At 33.9% G+C, this 25,697-nt stretch overlaps 1 protein-coding gene across 4 annotated transcripts in view; it reads left to right on the top strand.

The window, feature by feature from the left end:
• Positions 1-25,697, top strand: part of LOC148948595 (uncharacterized) — a 107,146-nt gene that overhangs the window by 30,823 nt on the left and 50,626 nt on the right. For all 4 annotated transcript variants that reach the window (XM_089094001.1, XM_089094003.1, XM_089094004.1 and 1 more), the window contains exons 3-4: positions 4,975-5,257; positions 20,669-20,834. In XM_089094001.1, the coding sequence (XP_088950127.1) occupies positions 4,975-5,257; positions 20,669-20,834 (449 nt within the window). The remainder of the gene's footprint in view (positions 1-4,974; positions 5,258-20,668; positions 20,835-25,697) is intronic.

Consider the following 25,697-nt stretch of genomic DNA (forward strand, 5'->3'; position numbering starts at 1 on the left):
TAATTTTAATAAAGAAATTAAGAACAAACATTATAAATCCTTGCAAATTATTTAGTATGGTGTAGGTGAGTACAAACTATCATCAATAAAAAGCACCAACAACCCTAACCACCAGAGACTTCCACCCCCCAAAGGTCCCCTATCCCCAAACTCGAAGGGCGTCCCCTCCCTCCAAGTTTTTGCCCTCCCCCCATTTTTTTGAATTTTTTTTAAGTTCTTTTTTTAACTTTTTTTATTATTTTTTTTAACATGATATATTTTTCTCAACTTTTTTTTACATGTCTTCGAATGAGATGAAACATACTTAAAACAAAAGAAAATCCTATTTATTATATTCAAAACTCAAAATGAGAATTGTAAAGATATGTTAGGCATAACCTTAACTATTAGGAAAATAAAGTTTCTAGTAGCTCTTTTTTTTATTGGACTAAATTTTTTTTTGGAATTAGATATTATTCATCTTTTTTTTACGTATCTAAAAATGACGTGAGCTGTTCTTACGGCTCTAACAATTGCGCTCTATACATGCCAAAGACACAATGCGACTTTCTCCCTGGTACTTTATTGTGGGTTATCGACACTATCTAGTTTATTGCATGTATTAAATCAGTATTTTTTACGCAGTGGAACGATAAACACATAAGTCATATCTTTAAAAAAATTGATGATGGAGCACTTTAATAAAGTTTGTTCACATGACAATGTTATTGTAGCATTGAATGCCAACAAGTAGAAGTATTTAAACTATGAAACAAGTACAAGTGGTAGCACTATTGGAAATCTATGCGTGCATTGTCATGACAGTAAGGAATTAAATTTCTTTGGGGTGTCGACACAATTCAAGTCTTATGATAGGGGTTATCCAAAATTGAAATCTCCAGAGATGATTGCGATTAGGGAGAATCCTAACATAAAAATAACTATTGACTATACAGGACAACACGTTGCTACTCTTTCAGGTAACACATTATTTACTGATATATCCTGTTGTCAGCTTATGCGTTTTAGCATTCATTAGATAATAAAAAAAAGAAAGGCATATCTTTCTAATAATATCACAAACCGTGCCGTTCCTTTGTGATGGATATTTTTGCTTCGTAAAAACAATGTTGTGAAAAACATTGAAATTGCCAGAAGAACAAAAAGGGCATTCATAGAAAATGTAATTATGGAATATAAAGACGAATCGATGAAAAAAAAAGTACCAGCAAACGTTACAGCCATTGATCAAACAGTCAATGAACCAAATAATACCAAAGACGAAAAGCATATTGAGCCTGTCGATGACACACCAGTAAAAGTTGTGAATGACTCAAAATGGAATAATGATAATTCTACTGATTACGAACTAAGAGAAGACAATAGCTACAATATCAAGAGAGAATATTGTGAACTATTTTATGGAACAGATTCAAATGTCCAAAGTTGATCATTGATATTGATAATGTATCATAATATATTTTTGTATTAATGTTCTACATAGCATTATTTCATTAAAAATATATTATGCATTACATTGTCATGTGTTCATTATTTTTAGAGTAAGCTAGCATATCAAACGTTTAGAATGTCTATTAAAACATCGGAGATGTAAGAAAAGGAATTTGCATACGTCTATTGTCAGACACATGGGATAATGCCAAATCTAGGTATCAGAATGAATAAATTCTTTATTAACATCAGTTGTTGGATATATCATTATGAAAAAATTTTAAGTAAGTAAGTAACAAACTCTTTCTTGAATTCACCTCTAGGATGCCCAATACAGAAATTTAATTCAGGAAAGTATGAAAAAAATTGAACAAATTCTTTATTAACATTCTTTATCGATTGAATTCGCTTCCATCAAAATCCTTTGTCAGATACATCGAATAAAATTGACCAAATGTAAATATCAGAGTAAATTACTTTATTAGCATCCTTTATCGGATATGTCGGATAAAATTAACAAAATCTAAGTATCAGAGTGATTAAATTCTATATCAACATTCGTTTCTTGGATACATGGGATAAAATTTACTAAATCTAAGTATCAGAGTGAATAAATGCTTTATCATCATCATTTGTCGGGTATATCGGATAAAATTGACAAAATCTAAGTATCAGATTGATGAAATTCTATATCAACATTCATTTCTCGAATACATGGGATAAAATTGACAAAAGCTAAGCGTCAGAGTGAATAATTTTTTTTTATCAACAGCTTTTGTCAGATACATCAAATATAATTGTCAAAATCTAAGTATCAGAGTGAATAAATGTTTTATCAGCACCCTTTGTCGGATATCCTGGATAAAATCTAAGCGTCAGAGTGATTAAATTCTATATCAACATCCTTTTCTCGGGTACATGGGATAAAATTGACAAAATCTAAGTATCAGAGTGAATAATTTATTTTTTCATCAAGATCTTTTATCAGTTACAACGATTATAATTTACAAAATCTAAATATCAGAGTGAATAAATGCTTTATCAGCATCCTTTGTCGGATATGTTGAATAAAATTGACAAAATCCAAGTATCAGAGCGAATAAATGCTTTATCAACACCTTTTGTCAGATACATCAAATATAATTGACAAAATCTAAGTATCAGAGTGAATAAATGCTTTATCAACATCCTTTGTCGGGTATATCGGATAAAATTAACAAAATCTAAGTATCAGATTGATTAAATTCTATATAAACATCCATTTCTCGAATGCATGCGAAAAAATTGACAAAAGCTAAGTGTCAGAGTGAATAAATTTTTTTATAAACATCTTTTGTCAGATACAACGAATATGATTTACAAAATCTAAATGTCAGAGTAAATAAAGGCTTTATCAGTACCCTTTTTCGGATATGATGAATAAAATTGACAAAATGAAAGTGTCAGGGTGAATAATTTTTTTTAATCAACATCTTTTGTCAGATACTTCAAATGTAATTGACAAAATCTAAGTATCAGAGTGAATAAATGCTTTATCAGCATCCTTTGTCGGATATCCCGGATAAAAGCTAAGCATCAGAGTGATTAAATTCTATATCAACATCCTTTTCTCGGTTACATGGGATAAAATTGACAAAATCCTAGTATCAGAGTGAATAATTTATTTTTTATCAACATCTTTTATCAGTTACAACGATTATAATTTACAAAATCTAAATATCAGAGTGAATAAATGCTTTATCAGCATCCTTTGTCGGATATGTTGAATAAAATTGACAAAATCTAAGTATCAGAGCGAATAAATGCTTTATCAGCATCCTTTTGTTGGATATGTCGGATAAAATTGACAAAATCTAAGTACCAGAGTGAATAAATTCATTATCAACATTCTTTTGTCGGGTATATCAGATAAAATTGACAAAATCTAAGTATCAGATTGAATAAATGCTTTATCAACATCCCTTTCTCGGATACAGAACTAAAATTGACAAAATCTAAATACCAGAGTGAATAAATGCATTATTAACATCATTTGTCGGATATATTTGATAAAATTGACAAAATCTAAGTATCTGATTGATTAAATTCTATATCAACATACCTTTCTCGAATACATGGGATAAAATTGACAAAATCTAAGTATGAGAGTGATTAAATGCTTTATCAACATCCCTTAAATGCATTATCAACATCACATGACAGATACATCAGATAAAATAGACAAAATCTAAGTACCAGAAAGAATAAATTCGTTTTCAAAGGTTTTATCGGATACATCAGATAACAGTCATAAAATCCAAGTTCTATTCATTTTGACCTCATGCCTCGTTACGTTGAATTTAGGTTAGACCGGTAATAGAAGGCATCACACCCGCTCAGACACACAGTCATAGTGAGAGATATATTCAAAAAGTTGAGTTAATTTACGTTCACTTAGAGTGGCGCCCTGACTTGGAGTGGTCAGACACACAGTCATAGTGAGTGAGATTCCAAAAGTTGGGTTGATCTAGGTTCGCTTAGAGTGGCGTGCGCGCCACTCTAAGCGTTGAGGTCTCTGGTGGTTAGGGTCGTTGGTGCTTATGAACCTTGATGGTTCACCACATACACTACTACTTGATTTGCAAGGATTTCTAAGGTTTGCCCTGAATTTCATTATTAAAATTCTTTTCTTGCCATCTACATCTCTCTTAGTATCAAATTTTTAGTATACTATAACGTTAAACTCTATTTTAAATTGACAACACTGTTCAAACACCACTCAGTGTATTATACAGAACACATCGAAGAAGTAAAGCTAGGTCTAGTCAAGACCATTTTATCATCGTTAACTATTTCCATAGATTGATATTGTTCCAAATTTATAATAAATAAGCTATGAGATAACATGCTCTTCGAAGTTACCTTAACTGCTAATCGCTTTAACCCTTTTTTCTCCACCTTCATATGATCCAATTTGCAAATGTTATCTAGCTCCGTTTTTCCCCTATTATTCAAATAAGATCGTTCGTACAGTCCAATTCGCGAATCACTTATCCCTTTTTGCAAATATAGTTAGCTTTTACGCAAAATGTTTCAACAGCATATGTCAATCAAACAATTCTGAGTGTAGCATCCAATTTTTTAATTAGCAACGACGCATTAATAACAAACTACTCTCGCGTTAAGGCAATTGTCCAAAAAATCAGAAACCAGTCTGATAGCACATACTTCAAAGAAATGGAACAGGTATGCGTAGAAATGTTTTCCTATGGCGGTCGTAGAATAGCATGGTAATTCCTAGTGCGGTCGTAGAAATGTTTTGCTGTGGCGGTCATAGAATAGCATGGTAATTCCTAGTGCGGTCGTAGAAATGGAATGTAATACTCTACTTTCGTAGAAGAAATGTGACTCAACGACCTTCTGTTAATAACAATAGAGGGAATCCCATGATGAGGATAAATAACGTTCTATGAAATTAAGTTTGAATTCATAAACTATGATATAGCATTTTCAAGTTCATTAAATCATCATGCTTGTTAATCTTAATAAATCATCCATTCTTAGGTCAAAATGGTCTAAGTCATCCTTGCCATGGTATAAATGACAGTGGTGGTATAAACTACCTGACTCCGCCAGCAGATACACCTTGGCGACGAACTCATTCCGATTCGGCTTTAAACGCACAAGTAGACTCAAGTCCCCCATCAATACCAGTTCCTCAGCGGCGGATCTTTTATGACGACAGCTCTGGCTATGGATCCGGAAATCTTCCTTCATTACTTTCGTCAAGCCTCAATTCTACTGGTAGTGAGTTCAGGACAAAAAGCTATTTTGATGTACCTGGAAGGTAAGTGACTGCCAGCAACGTACTGCCAGCACACGTTCATTTTTCTAGGGCTTTCGAAATTTTTGTTTCTACCTTTGTTCAATGATGTGCTTTGTTAAAGTTTGCTATGTTTAGTTGGACAACCCTGAACGGCCTAGTAAAGGTAACCTAGTAAAGGTAAGGATTAAAAAGTGAAGATAATAAATACAACAAAAGGAGGACATTGTCGAAGCTTTAGTTTCTATTTACTTTTATGCAATTGTAATTATCGTATTAAGAACTCATTACTGCCACAGATTTTTTGCTGTTCTGCGACACCCAATTTGTTAAAAAATTGAGAATATTCTGCGTGGGGAAAATTACACGTCAGAATTCTATTCTAAAAAACATTTTTTTTTTTAATGGAAGTAAGAAGCAACATTAAAACTTAAAACGAGCAGAAAGTATCCGTATATTAGGGTTCTACCCCTTCCTCAACCTTCGCTCTTTACTCTAAAGTTTGACTTTTTGTCACAATCCTTTTAGAAAGATTGCTCAAACACAAGGGCTTTTTGAATTTGAATGATACGTATTTTTAAAGATCTTTAAGGCTTCAGTGTAAAGAGCAAGGGTTGAGGAGAGGGCAGTCTCCCTCTTATAAGGAATAATACGTGTTTATTTTAAGTTTTAATGATGCTCCTTACATTCAGTTGAAAAAAGTTTTTTTTTTTATTCAATCTTAATACCAAATCAAAATTTTTCACATTTTTGCAGAAAATTGTTTTTCACTTAAGTTGTTTGCCCGAGCTTTCGGTTCAGAAAATACCTCCAAATAAAGAAATTGCTTTCCTGAAAATTTTTATGGGGAATGTCTGACCTAGCTGATTGACTTTACTTCGTAGAGTTGGACTACTAAATATTGGTTCGCATACATAGAGTTTGAGCTTGAATGTTACACCTTAAAAAGTTCAAATACCATCAACAAGGCTCCCTTGAATATACAATATCGCTTTAGTTTCCTAAGTTGAAAGGTGGAGAAAAAGACAAAAACATCTTTTGCTGGTCCCTTCCGCGAGGACTCGAGAAATAATTGTAGGTACTTTAAGCTCGAATAATTGTGATTTAGTGGGGTTGGGATATTAAACATTTCCTAACTGTAGTGAAATCATGGATCCTTGAGGCATGGAGATGATTGTAGACGGAAGACGAAAAGAAACGAAAAAAATCACCTCTAATTTTTAAATTGAATTTATTTAAAATCAAATAGAGCGTTGTTTTGGAGACCTCTCATTTACTATTAATCCTTTTCAAATTTTTAAAGCCTTTGGGAGTCCAGATTGCTTAAGTTTGATTTTTTGTGTTTGAATATAATATGTGGTTTGTAAAGAAAAAAGTTGGGGCTATTTTCAAAAATTAGTTAAAAGGGATTTTATTGTCCGATAGATTTTATTATAAGAAAATTGTTGACAGTAGGTATAATATTTTACATGAACATAGTATATATATATATATATATATATATATATATATATATATATATATATATATATATATATATATATATATATATATATATATATATATATATATATATATATATATATATATATCAAGTTTTAGATCCGAATCAATCGCTTTATTTTTTAAACATCTTTTATCTCGTTAAAAGTTGTCCGAATTACTTCATAATACCCGATTTAGGTTTGTATCCTAAGATACAATGTTTAGAATTTTCTCAAGTATTCGAGAAATGCTAATCGGGATTCTGGACTGAAATTCCAAATCAGTTATGTTCTCTTGGTTGTGATCTGCTTGGAATTCACCTGTTTTGGGTGTGAAACCTGAATTTATTCTACGTATTCAGGCCAATTTGTAATTTTTCAAATACACTACCGCCAGTGCTGCCAAAGAAATGGAAAAAATGTGATGAATTTTGAATCCATCTTAATTTGAATTTTAAATGAAAATTCACACATAAGTAAATCAATACGGAAGTTTCGAAATAGCGTATACTTCAACTAAATGCTATTAACTTGACCTTAAAACACGTTTTTAAAAATTGTTTCTGAAACCATCTGGAATCCAACTCCATATTACCATTAGCCTACAAATACACAGGAAAAAGTACACCTACATATATATTTATATATATATATATATATATATATATATATATATATATATATATATATATATATATATATATATATATATATATATATATATATATATATATATATAATTTTGTTGGTTCTCTTTATTAAAAAATTAACTTTCTTTAACTTATTTTCCTTGAAAAATGCTATCGTAAATTCAGCCCTGATGCATTTTAATGTGTGTTACCAAGTGTTTTAATTTTTTTTCAACTAAGCTTGAAAAGGCAGATAAATTTTAGATGTTTTTGGCGTCGACCCATTATTAGTTATATACACATCTAATCTAATTGTTTTAAATATCCGAATTTGTGTTTATATGTAGTTGCATTCAATTACTCATCAATGAATTAACTATTTTGAAACTTTCTACTGTTTATATTCGTAGCTTTAACTTACTCTCGCTTTTCGCCCCAAAACTTCAGAATTCTCGGGATTTTCCCCGTGTTTCTCAATTTTTCATGTAAATTACCTGTTGTTTTTTTTTATGTTTCCCCTCTTTAAAAAAAATTCCCGGTACTTACCTAGGCATAGGCCTCATACTTCGGGTGGCTAAGGTTCCCCGAATGCTCAAACAGGGGGAGTTTCTGGTCCTCGCATACAAAAAAGCGTCAATTCTGATTTTGCGCAGGTCTTGAGATCGGATTTAATCCAAACAATGAGTGTCTTAACCCCAAGATAAAAAGTTGGCAGCCATGGGAAGTGGTTTTAACTAGACTTGAATTGTTTCCTTAGAGTAACAAACGCTCGATATTTCTCAATAAATTTCTTCCTGGATGTTATTAGCTTTGACGCTTATTTTGCAATTTTGACTTGCGTAATTTTCAACCACAGAAGGCAAAAATTTTATCTAAACCTCAAAAATTTCTTTTAGATTGGGTAATATTTATAAAACGGATTCTTTTTTTCGTAATTACTATTATAATTGCTGTGGATATTGGAAATGTGCGGTTATGCTTCTCAGAAACAGAGATGACAAGCTATGCACCGCAGTTTACTTCGCAGTGGCCTTACCTTGAATAATTTGAGAATATGCATACAAATACAGCAATTTTATCATACACGTTTGCCAGATTCTCATTATGGTCCTATGCTAGATAATTTAGGGATCGAGGGACTGTATTACGTAAATAATTTACAAAATTCATATATGTGATTTTCCCCTCTATACTGGCTTCAAATACTTCATTAAAGGCAGGTATCTTGATCCGTATACTGAAGATTCACGTTTTTATTGACATCATTTTCTCTACGCCTACTTTTGGTACATAGTCCTGGATTAGCGAGCGACATTTATAACATTTTTTTCTGTTTATGCTAGTTCCAAATATGATAATTTGATGAACAGAACAATTCAAGCACCAGGTTCAATTTTTTGGATTTAGTGGGGTAGAGTTGACTCTCCTCATGTCAAAGCTGACAGAAAATAGGATTATTGTTGTGATTGGTTTTGTGGTAACGGAATCGGATGTGTTTTGTTTGATTCGTTTTATGGTCCCATAAAACTGGCTTTTCTCTATGTGAGTCAGGTTTCGCCTCCCAATCATAAACTGATCAGGACTAATCCTTTAAGTCCATATTCCTTCAAGTTCTTCAACCCCTGGTCTTGTCAGAAGTTGAAGAAGACAAAATATTCTTTGGAATGCTTGTAAGTCCTCCACGCCTTCGGTGAACACTACTCATCTTCAGTGATTTAAGCCTTACAGGAATTTTTGTGATTATTTTGATCAGGAGGCAAAATCTCTACCATTTTAGCAAATTGATAGGGTGTTGTAATGATGTTAAAAAGAACTTGGAAGGTAATAAACTCTCCTTAGGCCTATATTTTCTTTCCTTTCTTTCGTGTTTGTTAGTTTATGGTAAAGTTACTGACAATGATTTCAAATTTCAAGAGGCTTCCAGTTTTTTTTGTTTATTTTAATTGATCACGTCTGCTTCTACAGGTACACATGCCCCGTCCCAACCAGATTTCTGATTTTTCTTGGTCTGTCATACCTTAAGCCACTATTTCCCAAAGTGACCCGTACCTTTAGGGTTGCGAAAAGATTTTGTGGGCCTCCATTGCACCGGATTTTGCAGGGATATGTGCTGCACCGTGCTTAGATAATCTTAGTAGACATTAACTCGAAATAAAGATACAAGCATCTCAGATGCCTCAGATAGTTCAGGACGTAGAACCGCATCTCAGATGAAAATTACCAACTACAGAACCCAACTCTAACGATCGATTATCATAGGTCCGTTGTTTCATCCTCAAAAGCTTCATCCACTTTAACGTAAATGACCCAGTTTGGTCAGAAGAAAAATCTGTATTGTGCTGTTGTCCTTGTCTTTCTGCTATCTTACATTTTACCTGCCTCCTTTGGATGTTTTTGTTACTTTTGCTGATGATAGTATCCTTTGCGTCTTTGAGCGTATGGAGTCTGAGGTTTGTTCGAATTTATGGGCTCCGTTTGAGATAGTATTACTATGGTTTGATGCTAATCATCTTGCCCTAAATGTTAAAGTTGTGGGTTTTCTTTTTCTTGCGAGTGTCTCAAGTATGTCCTAAACTATCTGAAATACATTTGTCAAAACATTCTATTAGTAGTCTGAAGGGTCGCTATATCGATTTTTGGGCATTTCTCTTATTGTAAACCTACCTTTAAATATCATATTGCTGTAACTTAAATAGATGTATTGAAGACTCTTGGTAATCTAGGAAAGCGTAAAGGTTTATCCTGTTTCGATTTTGATTCTGATACCTCGATTTCTCTGCCAACTGTGAAACATATTTCAACAGGCGCTATCAGTGGATAATCATCCATAAGAAGAATCCTTGGTAAAGGAAACATCTTCATTAAATAAAAGTAGTGCGATTAGATATATTATATTATGCTCTTTTTCAACACAATAGTCGTTATCCTAAATTGCATCCCAACCCCCTGAGGCACCAATATGTAGCCCCAATTATATCGTTGTTGGTGTTGTTTTCATGGTTTTATCCGTTTTATTACGGGTATCTGTTGTGCAGACTTGAAGATAACCTGTATAGCCTGAGTGCTGGATAAAATTTGATAAAAAAAATTACCTATAATTTCAAATGAGTTAAAATATGAATAAACAAGATAATCTGATTAATATTATAATGCATATTATAAAGTAACAATTTCAATGTATTCGTGTTTTCTTTTAGTTTTATACATATTCTAAGGCTATATTTGGGACCATCAGGGGGGGGAGCGGTTGAATAAACGTGACTTTAACCATAAAAAAGAGCATAAAATGAGCAACTTAAAAATGTCTTTCTTTTTGTTTTATCACGTTTCCTTCTGGAGACCTGATGCTCTGCACACGTTTAGCAGAAAAACTTGTTTCAGGTGGAAACCTAAAAGTTTTTCGTAAGTAGAAAAAAACGAAAAAAAATTACAAATTTTACTTTTTACCAGGAAAAAAAATGTCAATTAAAAACGAGCAAAAATCAAATCTAAAAACCTTTCTCCAAATAAGACCAAACGAACAATTTAATGAAGAATCAAGTCCAACTTTAAACGAACATAATGTTAATCCAGTCTTTTGTAATATTACTAAATTTGAAAATGCTTATACTTTCAGGAATAAATATCATTGAATACTGAACAATCAGCATACTTTTATTAGCTAGTTTCGGTAATCTTGGCTATTATTATGATTTCTTTCTATTTTTAATACGTTATGATCAATAAAAACACAGTGCTCGGAATACAAATTATTTTCAGTAATTAGTTTAGCCCGAATCCTTTTAGTGATTAGCTAAAAAAACAAGTTTTTTTTGACTGATTAACTAAAAAAAACAAGTTGTTTTAACTGAAAGTAAGGAGCGACATTAAAGCTTAAAACGAACAGAAATTATTCCGTATATGAAAGCGGCTGTCCCCTCCTCAACGGCTCGCTCTTTAAGCAACGGTTTGACTCTGTCTCACAACTCTATTTTTTTAAACAATAAAAAAACTTTAGCGTAAAGAGCGAGGTGTTGAGGAGGATACAGCCCCTTTCATTTACCGAATAATTTCTGTTCGTTTTAAGTTTTAATGTCGCTCCTTACTTTCAGTTAAAAAAAAATTGTTTTTTTAGTTAATCAATGAAAAAAGCTTGTTTTTTTAAGTTAATTTCTGAATGTTTTTTTAGTTAATGCAGCTTTGATTTTGGCTCACCGTACATGAATAATTAAAACGAAATTCGTATATTAATTTTCCTTTTTTAGGTTAATTGGCTTTCTCGAATTTTTGTCGAAATTTTGAATTTCTATATTCGTATGTTTTTATTACGTATATTAGGGAGTTCGCTCCCTAGTCAATACCTCGCTCTTTACGCTAAAGTTTGAATTTTGTTCGGATCACAAACCCCCGAATCACAAAGGCCGGTTAATTAGAATAGATAGCTCTTTTGAAAGTACTAAAAAAAAACTTTAGCTTAACGAGCATGGTATTGACTTGAGGGTGACCCCCCTCATATACGTAATAATTTCTGTTCGTTTTAATTTTTAATGTTGCTTCTTACTTTCAGTTGGAAACAAAATTATTTAATTTCTGATCGTTTTTTAAATAATACTGGGAAATCTGCCGCCCCATTCATAGAAATGTCCCTTCCCCCAAGGAAATAAACTCCATGGAAAGATCCTCCCCCGTATTCCCTACTCTGACCCCGACCCCCAACTAGAAAAAAAATTCCTTCTGAAGAAGCCTGTATGCTTCCTGTTAACCAATATTATATAAAAACAATGGGCAAAACTTATAACTTGTTGCCCTTCCCTCGGGACCTGTAGGGGAATAAATCATACTGAAAGCTATATTATTTACATTTTCGACTATGCTGAACAAAATCGCTATCTCAAAATTTTGATTGGGTGACTTCGGGAAAAAAATGAGCATGGGAGGGGGCTAAGTTGCCCTCCAATTTTTTTGGTCATCGTTACCACGAACTGTTTGATAATTTATGTTCGTTTTAAAACTGCATTGATTCTTCAATGTAATTTCTGTTCGCAAGGCCGTATCCAGGGGGGGGGGTTACCCGGTTTGAACCCCACCCGAAATTTGTGACCGACTCGAAAATAAGTCAAAAATTAGTAAAACCTAGGTAAAAATCAGTAAAATTAGTCGAAAACTGAGTAAAAAATTATTAACCCCCCCCCCCCCCAAAAAAAGTCAAAAATTAGTAAAAACCCCCTGAACAAAAATCCTGGATACGGCCCTGTCTGTTCGTTTTGGGTCTTGTTTATCCATTGAGGGTGATTTCTGTTCGTTTCAGTTTTGGATTATTATTTGAATGCATTTCTGATCAATTTTGGTTTAATATAGGTCTACACTTTTCTTTAAAAAGTTCTTGTTTTTTTTTTGGAAAAAAGTTTTTTTAATATTTGGGAAAAGCCTCTTTTCCCATTAGTTTTTGTAAATTAACATTTGAGAAGATCAATTTTTGGCTAACTTGTAATGAGCTACTGATTTGCCAACCTTACTGTGTTTTTACTACTAAGATTAAACTAAATAATAGTTATTATTGCTCATGCAGCTTTAAATGACAAATTTTTGTCAGTGAATGTTTTTTTAATGCGTTTTTAAACATTCGATTACTGTGGTCCGTGGTTCGCTCTTTGCTGTTGCTTCTGCAATAATACCCTGTGTGTGCCTGATGTTTGATACGTGTTTAGTCGTCTAATAAACTGGTTTGACACTAAATGTGAGGTATTAAATCAAATATATTTATTATCAGAATAGCACCAATTAAGAACGTTATGATAGAGAATAATTTATCGTGTCTTCTTTTGTCATAACGAGGCTACTTACATTTTAGACAAGAGGCAAGTGATTAATTAGATGTTTGCGAAACGACCAGGTAACCTTGGTATTATTCCACAATGTATATTTCATAATTAAGTAAAAAGTAATAAAAAATATTGCGTAACGCTTTACAAGCATTAATGTGTTTTCAATTAAAGCCTGCAAATTTTGAGGAAAAAAAAACGCTTAAACGTTTCTGTCCATAGCTAAAGGTTTTAATAATATAATATTTATATATATATATATATATATATATATATATATATATATATATATATATATATATATATATATATATATATATATATATATATATATATACATATATATCCATATTTATATATGTCATGAAAGGTTTCTCCTGTAAAAGGCACACTTTCTCCTGTAGGCCGCGAGACTAATATCAAGCCTGTTTAATAAATACTTATTTTTATTCTTTGATACAGTGGAGCAAGGGCGGATCCAGGGTTTTTTTTTCGGGGGGGGGGTTACTAATTTTTGACCCAGTTTTCGACTAATTTTACTGATTTTCACCTAGGTTTTACTAATTTTCGACTTATTTTCGACTCGGTAAAAAATTTCGGGGGGGGGGGGGTTCAAACTGGGTAACCTCCCCCCCTGGACACGGCCTTGCAGTGGAGGATGGAGTCACCCCATACGCTTCTGACACTTTTCTGATAAATATTTATCCTAAAAATAACCTAGTATTCTGTTTTATATTTTTTTTTACAGTACATGAATCATGACTATTGAGACATTTATTAGGGGGGGGGATAAAGGTTAAGGGTTTAAAACACATTCTTAAAAATAGGAAAAGTATTATTTATCTGAAAATTACAAAGAATCTTAGTTTGTAAGATTTTTTGTTCGCAAAAGCGTAGCTGATTAGGTTTTGAGTGTGGGCTGCACCTTACCCTATTTTTTGGCACGTGCCTAATCTATGCAATATTTATAACTTTGACTTTACAACGCTCTTTTTGTTCAGGATTGTTATTTTTAAATGATAACATATTAGTACCACAAACAGCTGAACAGGTAAGTGCGGATGCGTTTTTTTTTTTTTTTTTTTTTTTTTTTTTTTTTTTTTTTTTTTTTTTTTTTTTAGAAATATTTGGGTGTAAGTGGAATTATGGGAAACACAAAGTATTATTATGTTATATCCAGAGCTTAATAATGTGTCAAATCTCTAGATTTAAGGAGGGAGGGGGGATGCGTGACTATGTACATATCCGGCCGATGCAAGGACCTTAGTAGTCAAGAAGCGTCAGTAATCTGTTACATACCCCTACTTACATATCTGAGCTGAACCGCTGACTGGAAAACATAATAAATCCAAGATAAATCGATATCGTTTTTTATTGTTAATCGGCAATCCTGTTTGGTAGACGCATAGCTTACCGCAAGTGGCTACATGATCTCTCACGGATATTATCCTCCGGGGGGGGGGGGTTCTACGGAAAAGAATTATATGCGGGGGAAGTTTTGGCCAAATAGCTTTTCCTGAAAATTAATATATTTTTCTGAGGGGTAGACAATCATGAACTTTTATGTCTACCAGTGAGGATGGATGTAAATATTCGGTCTGCTCCCGTTGACCAATGAATAGATAACTTACCTGTATGCTATTAAACACGTAAGATAAAGTATATTTCAACAGAAAAAAAAAATAAAACAATGTACAACAAATATAGAACTTTGATCCTCACATAAAAGGCTCCATGGCCTGTAAAGGAGAGACCTTTAGCGTGTGAAGGACATGTAAGGCGTACGTAGCAACAAGAATGCGTTAAAAGTTGTATTAATCGAAGGAAGTGATGTGTGAATATAGTTCACATGCAAAATGTTTTTTGTAATGATCTAAATCAATATTTGCAGGCCAGGATTTACCTATAGGCCCGGGCCTAGGGGCGCACTATGCCGAGGTACGCAAAAAAAACTGAGCGATTTTTTTTATTAATTAAAATTGGATTGATGTGATTGCCTTGCGCAATTTTGCTTCTGCGCTGCCTATTAACAGAAAAGGGAATTTAAAACAACACAGGGATTCGGTAGCCACTTATAAACTGTCAGATGTCTCCCAAGAATGGCAGCTGAGAGCTCGGTATCACCTCTCTCTTGCACTACTTTTGGCTCATCAGTTGCCTTCTGTTCAGGACTTCCACTATCCCTCAATTTTCGGGGATTTCCTCATGAATCTCTGTGTCTCCCCGGAAAAAATTGCTTAGCTCTGGGCAATTGCTTATGTCTCCCCCGAAAAAAAATTGCTATATATAATATAATATATATATATATATATATATATATATATATATATATATATATATATATATATATATATATATATATATATATATATATATATATATATATATATATATTTATATATATATATATTATATGTTATTTCATTTAAAACTCTTAACAAAAAATTGTTCCCAAAGAATGCTTAAAAGAAATCTAATGCTGCCAGGGACTGTGGAATCAATATTGTACTGCCAATTTAATAACTAGCTAAGCTGAATGAAGTTCCATAAATAAGTAAAAGGGGAAAACCCCTAATGAAAACCGGAAATATTCCGAAAAATATGGTTTACAAACCAGTTATGCCGCAACTAGCTCGATGGAATTGTGTTCCAAATGAAAAGTAATTATATTGTTTTTTTACTACATATTTACATTCCCATCTCAGTGTCCAAGCGAGGTCCTAGCTCGATAATAGATGGGAGCTGAAACCGTTGCGAGCTGAAAAGTTTTAAGAACTTATATAATTATCGGTGGGTACGACTCTCTCTCGCTCTGAAGTTGACTATGGATTTATGCAAAAAAGGACTTAAACGCCATAACTGTAGGTATTTTGGGTCTCTACGCGTTAGAGATGAAATGTGTAATGGAAGTTTTTTTTCGACGCATGGTATAAGTTTGTGGTAAGCGTTTCCAGTGACTCATTAATTTGTGCTAAGATATTGTTTTTGTATAAATATGCATCTATGTGTATTTAATTGCACTGGAATTATTGGAGATCAAAGGCATTGATTATTAAGAACTTTGAATAAAAATTTAAGTTTAACTGAAACGGCGAATTTGAGAGAAACTTTCCAGGAACAGTTGGATACTAAACTTCAGAGTTTAAAATTTGATAATGTGGAAGATGATTGAAATAATTTTAGAAAAATGATTTATGAAGTTGCTCAAGGTGTATTAGGGAAGAAAGCTAGAACTGCAGCTAATAATATTAGTGAAAAGGCTTTATGTTTAATAGAAAGGAGAAAGGACATATACAAAAATTATCTCAGTGATAGATCGTATGAAAACAAAAGAAATGTAAAGAAAGTGGAGAAAGCACTAAAATATGAACTAAGGAGGTGTGAAGTTGAGGCCATTGATAAAATTGCCGAGGATCTGGAAGATGTAGCTAGACGGCATAATAGTAAAATATTGTACTGGTAAGCTAATAAATTGAGGGGAAGTAGTCAATCTGGACTTGGCTCAGTTAAAGATAGGAATGGGGTCGCAATTAGCGATAAGGAAAAAACTAAAGAGAGATGGGCCGAACATTTTGAGAACTTGCTTAACCGAGATAGAGTTGCAGGAAAAAATATAGAGGAAAATGAAAAAGTTTGAGATACTTTGGTTGTGAAGGAAGACTTGTTTTGTGAGGAGGAATTAGCAACAGTACTAAAAGGATTAAAGAATAACAAGGCTCCAGGTGCGGATAGGGTGGTAAATGAGTTTCTTAAATATGGTGGCTCTGAGGTCAGAAATAAGTTATTGAAGATTATGAATATGATTTTTGAAAAAGGGGAAGTACCTAACAATTTTAAAAAAACCTTAATTAAGCCACTTCATAAGAAAGGTGATAAAAGTGAGTGTGATAATTATCGAGGCATTAGTCTGGTCTCTGTAGGTAGTAAATTACTTAGTAATATGATACTTTTTAGACTGAGAGATGCCGTAGACAAAGTTTTAAGAGAAGAGCAGTGCGGTTTAGAAAAGGTAGAGGATGTGTCGACCAAATTTTCACTCTTAGGTTAATAATTGAGAAGTGCCTGAGTTTTCAAACACCTTTGGTCCTCAGTTTTATAGATTATGAGCAAACGTCCGATTCTGTTGATAGAAGAGCTTTAGTAAAGGTTTTATCCTTGTATGGTATACCGGAAAAATAAATTAAAGTGATAAGTACTGTGTACGAAAATAACACTGCTGCGGTTAAGGTAGGAAATGAGGTTATTAGCTGGTTTTGTATTAAATCAGGAGTTAAGCAGGGCTTTGTTCTATCCCCCTTTATATGGATTATTTTGATGGACTTTGTTTTATGGAGCACAGGAAAGGCAATGGGAGGCCACGGAATCAATTGGGGAGGAAAAAGTCTCCTGGACTTGGATAATGCTGATGATTTAAGCATCCTAGATGAAAGTGTGAGCAAAATGAATGAGGTTTTAGAGGTTTTGCGAGTTCAGGGTGCTAGAATTTGTTTGAAAATTAATGTTAGGAAGACTAAGTCACTAAGGCTAGGAATAAGTGAAGATGAAAAGGTGACGTTGGGTAATTAAAAGATTGATCAGGTGGGCAGCTTCACTTATCTTGGTAGTAAAATTAGTAAAGATGGTGGGAGCAGTGAAGATGTTAAAAATAGAATACCCAAGGCATAGGGTGTTTTTTCACAGGTAAAAAAAAGTCTGGAAGAATAGGAAGATAAGTCTGCAAATCATGATTAAAATATTAGATGCTACAGTGATGACAGTGGTCAAATATGACTGTGAAGGATGGACGCTCCGAAAAGCGGATAGAGATTTACTAGATGTTGTTGAGACAAATTACGTGAGGATTCTTCTGGGCACTTAGCCGACTGACCGTATTTTAAACAATAGGCTATACGAAAAATGTGGTTCAATACCGCTCTCTAGGGCTGTAATGAAGGCAAGGTTGAGGTGGCTAGGGCACGTTGTGCAGATGAAGGATGACAAATTGTCGAAGATTGTTCTTTTCGCCCAACCATCTAGGGCTAAACGGAAAGCAGGTCGTCCCCGTCTGGGGTGGGAGGACGTCATAAAGAAAGATTTAAAGGAAATGGGAACTTCGTGGGCGGGTGGCTTTGAATAGATTGGGGTGGAGGAGGATCGTGCGTAGCTGTGTTGGCCTCAGGCGGGTTGGTGCTGCGGTGAGTTGTTAGTAGTAATAGTAGTAGTAGCTTATAAATTTAAATCATGTATATTTGTGTTGCTTCGATATTATAATATTATATCAGTGAATGTAACCATTTTTAAATGGCACTGGCATTGGGGAGAAATTTTTTGCCCAAAGGCTTAGCACCTTTATTCAAGATTTGCCAAAGGTTTAGGACATATATACATAACTGTAGCATCGAAAAGCAGCTTACTGTGAAAAGATGCAAAATGCCTTCAGTGAGCCTTTAAATCTAATTTAGCTAAAAATTATAGTAGCCACAAATTCGAAAATGTATTTACATTCGAAAATTGTGCTTTAAGGATCTGACACGATTCTGATGAAACTCTTTTTTTTAAGTGGACAGTCTCTGATAGGCCTACCCAATGCTTGATATATAATTTGTTGTGTTTTATAATTTGAATTGTCAGTAGATAATAAGCTTTTTTCACTGTAAATTTGGATTTCCGTAGCCTACTCGATCTCCTTTCACATTTATTGATTCAGCAATCACTAACTTTTGTTGCAGAAGCGTTATGGGCAATCCGTAGAAAAATAAAATCTAGTGTAGCAGCAGTAAAATCCATGGAAATGTAGATAAATCTATGACCTTGGCAACCGTACATAAGTCCAATAACGAATGAAACTTATGGGCTCTAGATGAACTAGACATCTGCTATTCCGAAATAGAGCAAACAAAGTGATTTAAGGTGATTGAAAAAATAATTCACAAACATTCCTTGTGTATGTCCATTAAACTATATCACTAATAGTAAAAAAATTCACTTACGTTTAAAGCGAAGTAAAAAAAAACAATGGAACAAAATTGGAAGAAAACATAAAATCGTCATTAAAAAATAAACAAAGGGATTAAAAAAACGATTAAAAGGCTAGGACTTAGAGGGAAAAGATGAATTTGAATCCATACAAAAGCAAAATTGAACAAACCGTGAGCCACTTCTGTTGATATCAATGGTTTGAGTCAGAATGTTCAAACCATTGAGTCAGGTCCAGGAACTACAGTAAGTCATTGTATTTCAGGAATTAAATATAAGGTAGATCTTGATACCTATTTTGATTTCTTTTTACTTCTTTATTTGGAAGCCAAATATTTTACCTGTTGAAAACCAAATCTTTATATTGGTTGATGAAAGTTTGGTGTTTAATGAACAATTCAGACACATGATAAAAACTCAACCATAATGTTTGAAAAGTAAGAGAGGAAGTATCTTGACAGTTTTTTTTTTTTTTTTTTTTTTTTTTTTTTTTTTGCTGAAATACTTGTTTTTCAGCATCCTAAATCGTCCATCTCCTCTCTTGGTCTGTATTAGTGTAGCCCACAAAGATCTACCCCTTCCGTGCCACAGAGCTCTCATTTCAAAAAATTTGAAGGAAAACAATCATTGACTGAAACTTAACTTAGATGTATCTATCTGACTGCTATAAGCTACTCCTGTCCGAGAGTGAGAGAAAATGAGGCTTTTTTTTCAGATAAACATACTGAACACCTTAACTATTGATAAATTTGTTTTGAAATAATTTTCTTTGTTGATAAACATATAAAGATTACTATCTTGGTCCTGAAATTCTGAAGTTGCGCTTTTTTTTATGTTTCTTCAATAGCAAACAACACTCACTTTTTTTCCTTTAATTAATCGTTGTCGTTATAGCTAATATTATTGTTTAGGAGCTCATGGACAAACCTTTTTTCCCGAAAGAAACTTCAATTTTATTGGCCTTTTGGGAGTAGGCTGCCAAATGCGTAAATTCTTCATTTATTATTCAAGATTGTAGCTGCCAATATTATCAACCGTTTTTGGCTCTCTTTTTTAATGAATTTTCTACCTTTTTTCTTATTGCCATTACAATATTCCTTTTGAGGTTTTCTGTATGTTTTGTTACAATGCTTTGTTATTGATCCCAATTGTTTAGTTCTCTCTCTCCCTCTCTTTCTCTCTCTCTCTCTCTGTCTCTCTCTCTCTCGCTATCTCGCTATCTCGCTCTCCTATAATAATCTTGAAAATTTGAAAAAAATGATTTTGTTTTTTGATTTCTTTTTAACCTAAGCTTAAAAAGAAAGATAAATTTTGGATTTTAGATAAATTTTAAATTTAGAGAAAATAATTTGGTTTTGATTTCTTTAAACTAGCAAAACATCATGAAAAAGTATGTATTTTTTTGTCAAAATTCAAATAGTGAGAAACATGGTCGTATCCGTTTTTATAGTCAGATCTAATTTTACACTTTTATTGCATTGACAGTTTTAGCTGTTTTATTCAACTTCTGAAGGGTCGAAACATAGCCTTAGAATCGATTTTTATTTTACTATTTCTCGTTTTTAGTTTTAACTGTCCACTTATACGAGAAGTTTCTCCAAATGGAAGCAGTTTGCAAATCCCAATTGGAAACAATACCGGATCCTTACCTGATTTGACGAATATTCACCAGCTGTCTTCGCCTATACCTATCATGGTGGAAAGAAGTGAAACTCGCTCTCCCTATAGCACAGTAAGTTTAAGACCCTATTTTTCCTCTGCAATTATTCAGTAAAATTACAAAAAGCAAAAGGGATTTTATGAAAGATTTATGAAAGAACTGATTACAGTTATTTCAACTGTCATTGCTTCCGCTGCAATACTTCATAATTTGCCTTGACAACTATAAGATTTCAAAGGTGGGCTGGTGGTTTGGTAGTTGCTTAAAATTTTACAGGCCCTGTTTTTTTCTTTTTTTTTCATGCACATTCTTCTCCGATTCTTTAAATGTTGCACATCATTAATGTAGCTATGAATGTTTCTTAACTCCGACCATTTTTATTAAAAATAGAGAAACGGAAGTAAATTTGACATGTTACTTGTGCTTGTTTCTTGGCTCAATCAGAAAGAGCGGAATAAGGATTTAGCTGGTAATTGCTAATACAGTGGTGTGATGGTGCTTGCTAGGTTTTTAAACATGATCTACTCTTTGGTTTTCGTAAAAGTAATTCTTTCATCTTTTCTTTCTTTTTTGTGTGCTTTTTTTTAATTCATTTGAAGTTCAGGAACTTTATGAACCCTTAAGGAGGCACTCTGACCAAACCTTTTTCTTTAATTTTTGAGGGTAAGCGTCAAAGCACTTGATTGACTCCTAGCTTTACACGGACAAAAAGATAGTTCTTAAAAATAAGAATTAATGCTAAAAAAAAATGTAGAGGACGCTTGGTTGTCATTCAATACAAAAATATCTGTTGGGCAATATGACTAAATCATGAGACCGTTTTCTATATTGAAGCACATAAGCTAACCCAAAAAAACTTGGACATTTTTTATCTGAACTGAACGTGTTATTTGAATTTTATCCACTTTTGTTTTAGTGAATCCGGTCAAATTGGTATCTGAGTTATTCGCGTATTCCTCGCTGAACTTGTTGTTATCATCCTGTTTTCTTTTCTAGTTTTTGCCTCTGGTATTGCTCCGGTTGAAAGTAAATTATTAAGCAAGAAAGTTTTTGTACATATAGAGTAGAGACCATGGTACCAACCCGGGAAGCTCCCCCTGACCTTGTTGTCGACAAAGCCCTGTACTACCTGATTAAATGAGATCTGAGCTACCTGATGGAAGAGGGGGGGGGGTCGCAATTTTTCTCGGTTTTGATTCCACCTCACTGTCTCGATTTTGATTTGAGACTGGATTCTGATTCTTTGCTAAATTGAGTGTGTTATATTATCAATTAGGCACATATATCATTGTGCTGTATTTATAACACGTATTAACCGCGCAGTTGGCAGGTAGAAACGGTTGACAATATCCTTTATTTGAGAGCCTTATCTCCTCCGATAGTTACCACAGCTTCGATATAAAGCTACGCCTTGCGGTTGAAAGCCCCAGCTTCTGAACACTAGCCAATCTATGGAAGCATATTTGTCTATGAACCAAACTAAAAAGATGCCTTTTCATTACTTCGATCATTAATAGTCATGTACAGCTGCAAACCGTATATCCTGAGAGCTAAAGATGATCCTGCCCTTTAAGACGAGATGCGTCTCCTGCATTGCAAGAATCTAAGTCACTGACTGAATCACATATGTAGAAGTGCGTGAATTGCTGCAATATGCTGGTAACATTTTCAACTGTCAAGAAACAGCAGCTGCGCAGGTTTCCTCTAGTCAAGTGAATGGAGCCAAATTGCCTCCCCGAAATAGCCTTCGATGGATCTTTGCTTGGACCTTGTCCTCGAAATAGACCACGAAAATGATAGTTGGAGAATTTCACGAGAGCTAAAGATGCTGCCCTTTTCTGAGAGCTAAAGATGATCCTGCCCTTTAAGACGAGATGCATCTCCTGCATTGCAAGAATCTAAGTCACTGACTGAATCACATATGTAGAAGTGCGTGATTTGCTGCAATATGCTGGTAACATTTTCAACTGTCAAGAAACAGCAGCTGCGCAGGTTTCCTCTAGTCAAGTGAATGGAGCCAAATTGCCTCCCCGAAATAGCCTTCGATGGATCTTTGCTTGGACCTTGTCCTCGAAATAGACCACGAAAATGATAGTTGGAGAATTTCACGAGAGCTAAAGATGCTGCCCTTTTCTGAGAGCTAAAGATGATCCTGCCCTTTAAGACGAGATGCATCTCCTGCATTGCAAGAATCTAAGTCACTGACTGAATCACATATGTAGAAGTGCGTGATTTGCTGCAATATGCTGGTAACATTTTCAACTGTCAAGAAACAGCAGCTGCGCAGGTTTCCTCTAGTCAAGCGAATGGAGCCAAATTGCCTCCCCGAAATAGCCTTCGATGGATCTTTGCTTGGACCTTGTCCTCGAAATAGACCACGAAAATGATAGTTGGAGAATTTCACGAGCGTCTAGATGGGCCGTCGTATTGAGCCCTTGTGCACGAACTGGTAAGAGTAGTGACCTAAAACATCAAAATAGGGTGCCCTAAATCTTAGTGAGGAAGCAAGTATATGCTATCCATATATTTTATACATATCTCGTGGCGGAGAAGGGAGGGGTAATGAGGCGGGGGGAGTCCCCCGCCCTGTAATAAAGTTTAATTTTTCATTATTTCAAATTTAGACACTATTTACTTTTATTTTAAAATCTAGGCTTTAATTAAATTTGTGTCTAACTTTCTACATCAAGAAAAAAATATGCTGGAGAAATATGCGTAACTGAACTTCACATTATCTCCTATTATTTTGTCATTGATAAGATTTGTGTTTATCCGTTCAATATTCAACTGTTCAATAATATTTAAAAAGAGTTTCAATTCTATCTTGAAGCAATTGTAAGCCGGAAACTAGAAACCATATAGAATTCTCTAAGAAAAAATCAGAAGAACAAGATTTGTTATTATCCTAGAAATATTCACATATATTGCTGTAATGCGAAAACAACATTGAAAGGAATCAGTTAATTGTTTTTATTAAATATAAATATGCGCTTTAAACGGCACATGATATTTTAGTAGATTAATAATAGTCAAGAGATTTGGTTTAAAAACAAAACTGACTTTATTTGAAATCATTAATGATATATTTTTGACAAAGGCCCACTCATTAAATTTTTTCTTCTTTTTTTGTACAAAACCAATAGAAAGCAAAAAAAAGTAATTAAATTAATCTAATCTCGTCCACTAATATTTTAAAACTGCATATTAACTTGCTGTTGGCTGTCTCCTTTTGTTACCAGATGCATCCTCCATTATAGGACAATTGTCTACAGCAAAAATGAACGTTCTCTTTGGTATAAAATATAATATATACAAGCGCAAGTAATATAAGCGCATTAGTGATCGATTTTTGGTGAGTCGATCACTAAAGCTCTGCTCTCTCCGGGACGATCTTTGGCAACTCCTCTGATGGAAGACAATGCGTATATTTCTAAAACACCAATACAGACGTCATATCGAAACGATCCTTGATAGACTGCAGGGGTCTTGCCATCGCAGTTGCTAGAAGCTGCTGTGTGAACTGTCTGATTTTGGACACGATGAAAAGGAAAGTTTTGACTAGTTGCAGCACTTGCAGAAATAAAAATGCATGTTCCATAAGTGTTCTAATGCCTTTAATGAGTAGTGTCAAAATGGGTCTCTCGAGAAGGAGGCTTTTGCATCTTAGGATGACTCTTAGCTTTTGGGTAGCAGGAGCATCTCATTTTTCTTAGGTGTTCTGCCCATGTGAGATCTGACAAGAAATGGACTCCAAGAGGGTATAGTGTATCTACTCTTGATATTGCATGTCCTTTAAAGATGAAAATAGGATGAATCTTCGCATTTTGCGCCTTTGAAATTTAGATTTCATTCGTTTTTTATGCATAGAAATTGAAGCTCCATATATGGTTTGCTGGGATCTGTATTCTTCGCGATGGAGATCTTCGTCGTCCTGTTTTCAGCAAATTGGTAAGGTTTTTTTCACAAGACTTTCCCCTAGGTTTTTATGAACATTAAGAAAAAAATTGGCCCCAGAACGCCTCCTTGGTTTACTCCTTATAGCACTGAATGTTCTTCTAAAATAAAACTGTCAAGCTAATGAGATCAAACCCAAGTTGATCTCATATAGAAAAACCTTAAACACCATATAACGTCTTTGATTTTTCCATTATCGTCAGATCACTTATTTGGATACTAAAAGTGCTTAACTGAGTAGCTGATATCGCAAGTACCTAATCGGTATGTATTTTCTAATAGTTTTGTCGGCACTTATCTGTTATACCCACCACACTCAAGTTCTTGGTCTGACAGGATCGGTCTCTTTCTGTATTTTTACTCGGTTATAACCAGCTTAGCGGGAGAGTATATATACCATTCAATCTTGCAGCTGATTAAAGTATAAACACGAATTAGCGGTATGCAGGCCATACGCGAGAAAACGTGGTCAAGTTTGTGTCTTGGAATGTTCAAGGACTAAGGAATAAAAAAAAGTGAAGTGGAACTTGAAATAACAAAATTTGATTTTGTTGCGTTAGTAGAGTCATGGCACAGTGGTGATGAAGAGCCATCTTTTCGCGGTTTCATAATTGAACATGTTGCCCGTTCGGTGTCAAGGAATTTCCGCCATTACGGTAGTATTTCAGTGCTTTTAAAGAATAATTCTTTTTTGTCTTTTAATAAGCTGAAAGGTGAATCAGAAAACTTTGTTTGGATCAGATTGGTATGTCGCTCAGGTCTAAAATTGTTGGTTTGTGCAGTTTATGTCCCACTGCAATTTAGCTCATATACTGCAGAGGATACATGGTCTATATTAGGAAAAAAAGCTACAATTTTTCGTAGGAAATTTATGTCCTATAAAATATTGCTGGTAGGAGGGTTTAACGCCTATACAGCTGATTTGGTTGAGCTGCCTGTTGTTGATATACCGCCCGTTTATGATGTTGTTCCTCATATGTA

The sequence above is a fragment of the Artemia sp. Qi Xiang Cuo genome, chromosome 9, assembly GCF_049724085.1.
Source record: "Artemia sp. Qi Xiang Cuo chromosome 9, ASM4972408v1, whole genome shotgun sequence".
NCBI classification, from domain to species: Eukaryota; Metazoa; Arthropoda; class Branchiopoda; order Anostraca; family Artemiidae; genus Artemia; species Artemia sp. Qi Xiang Cuo.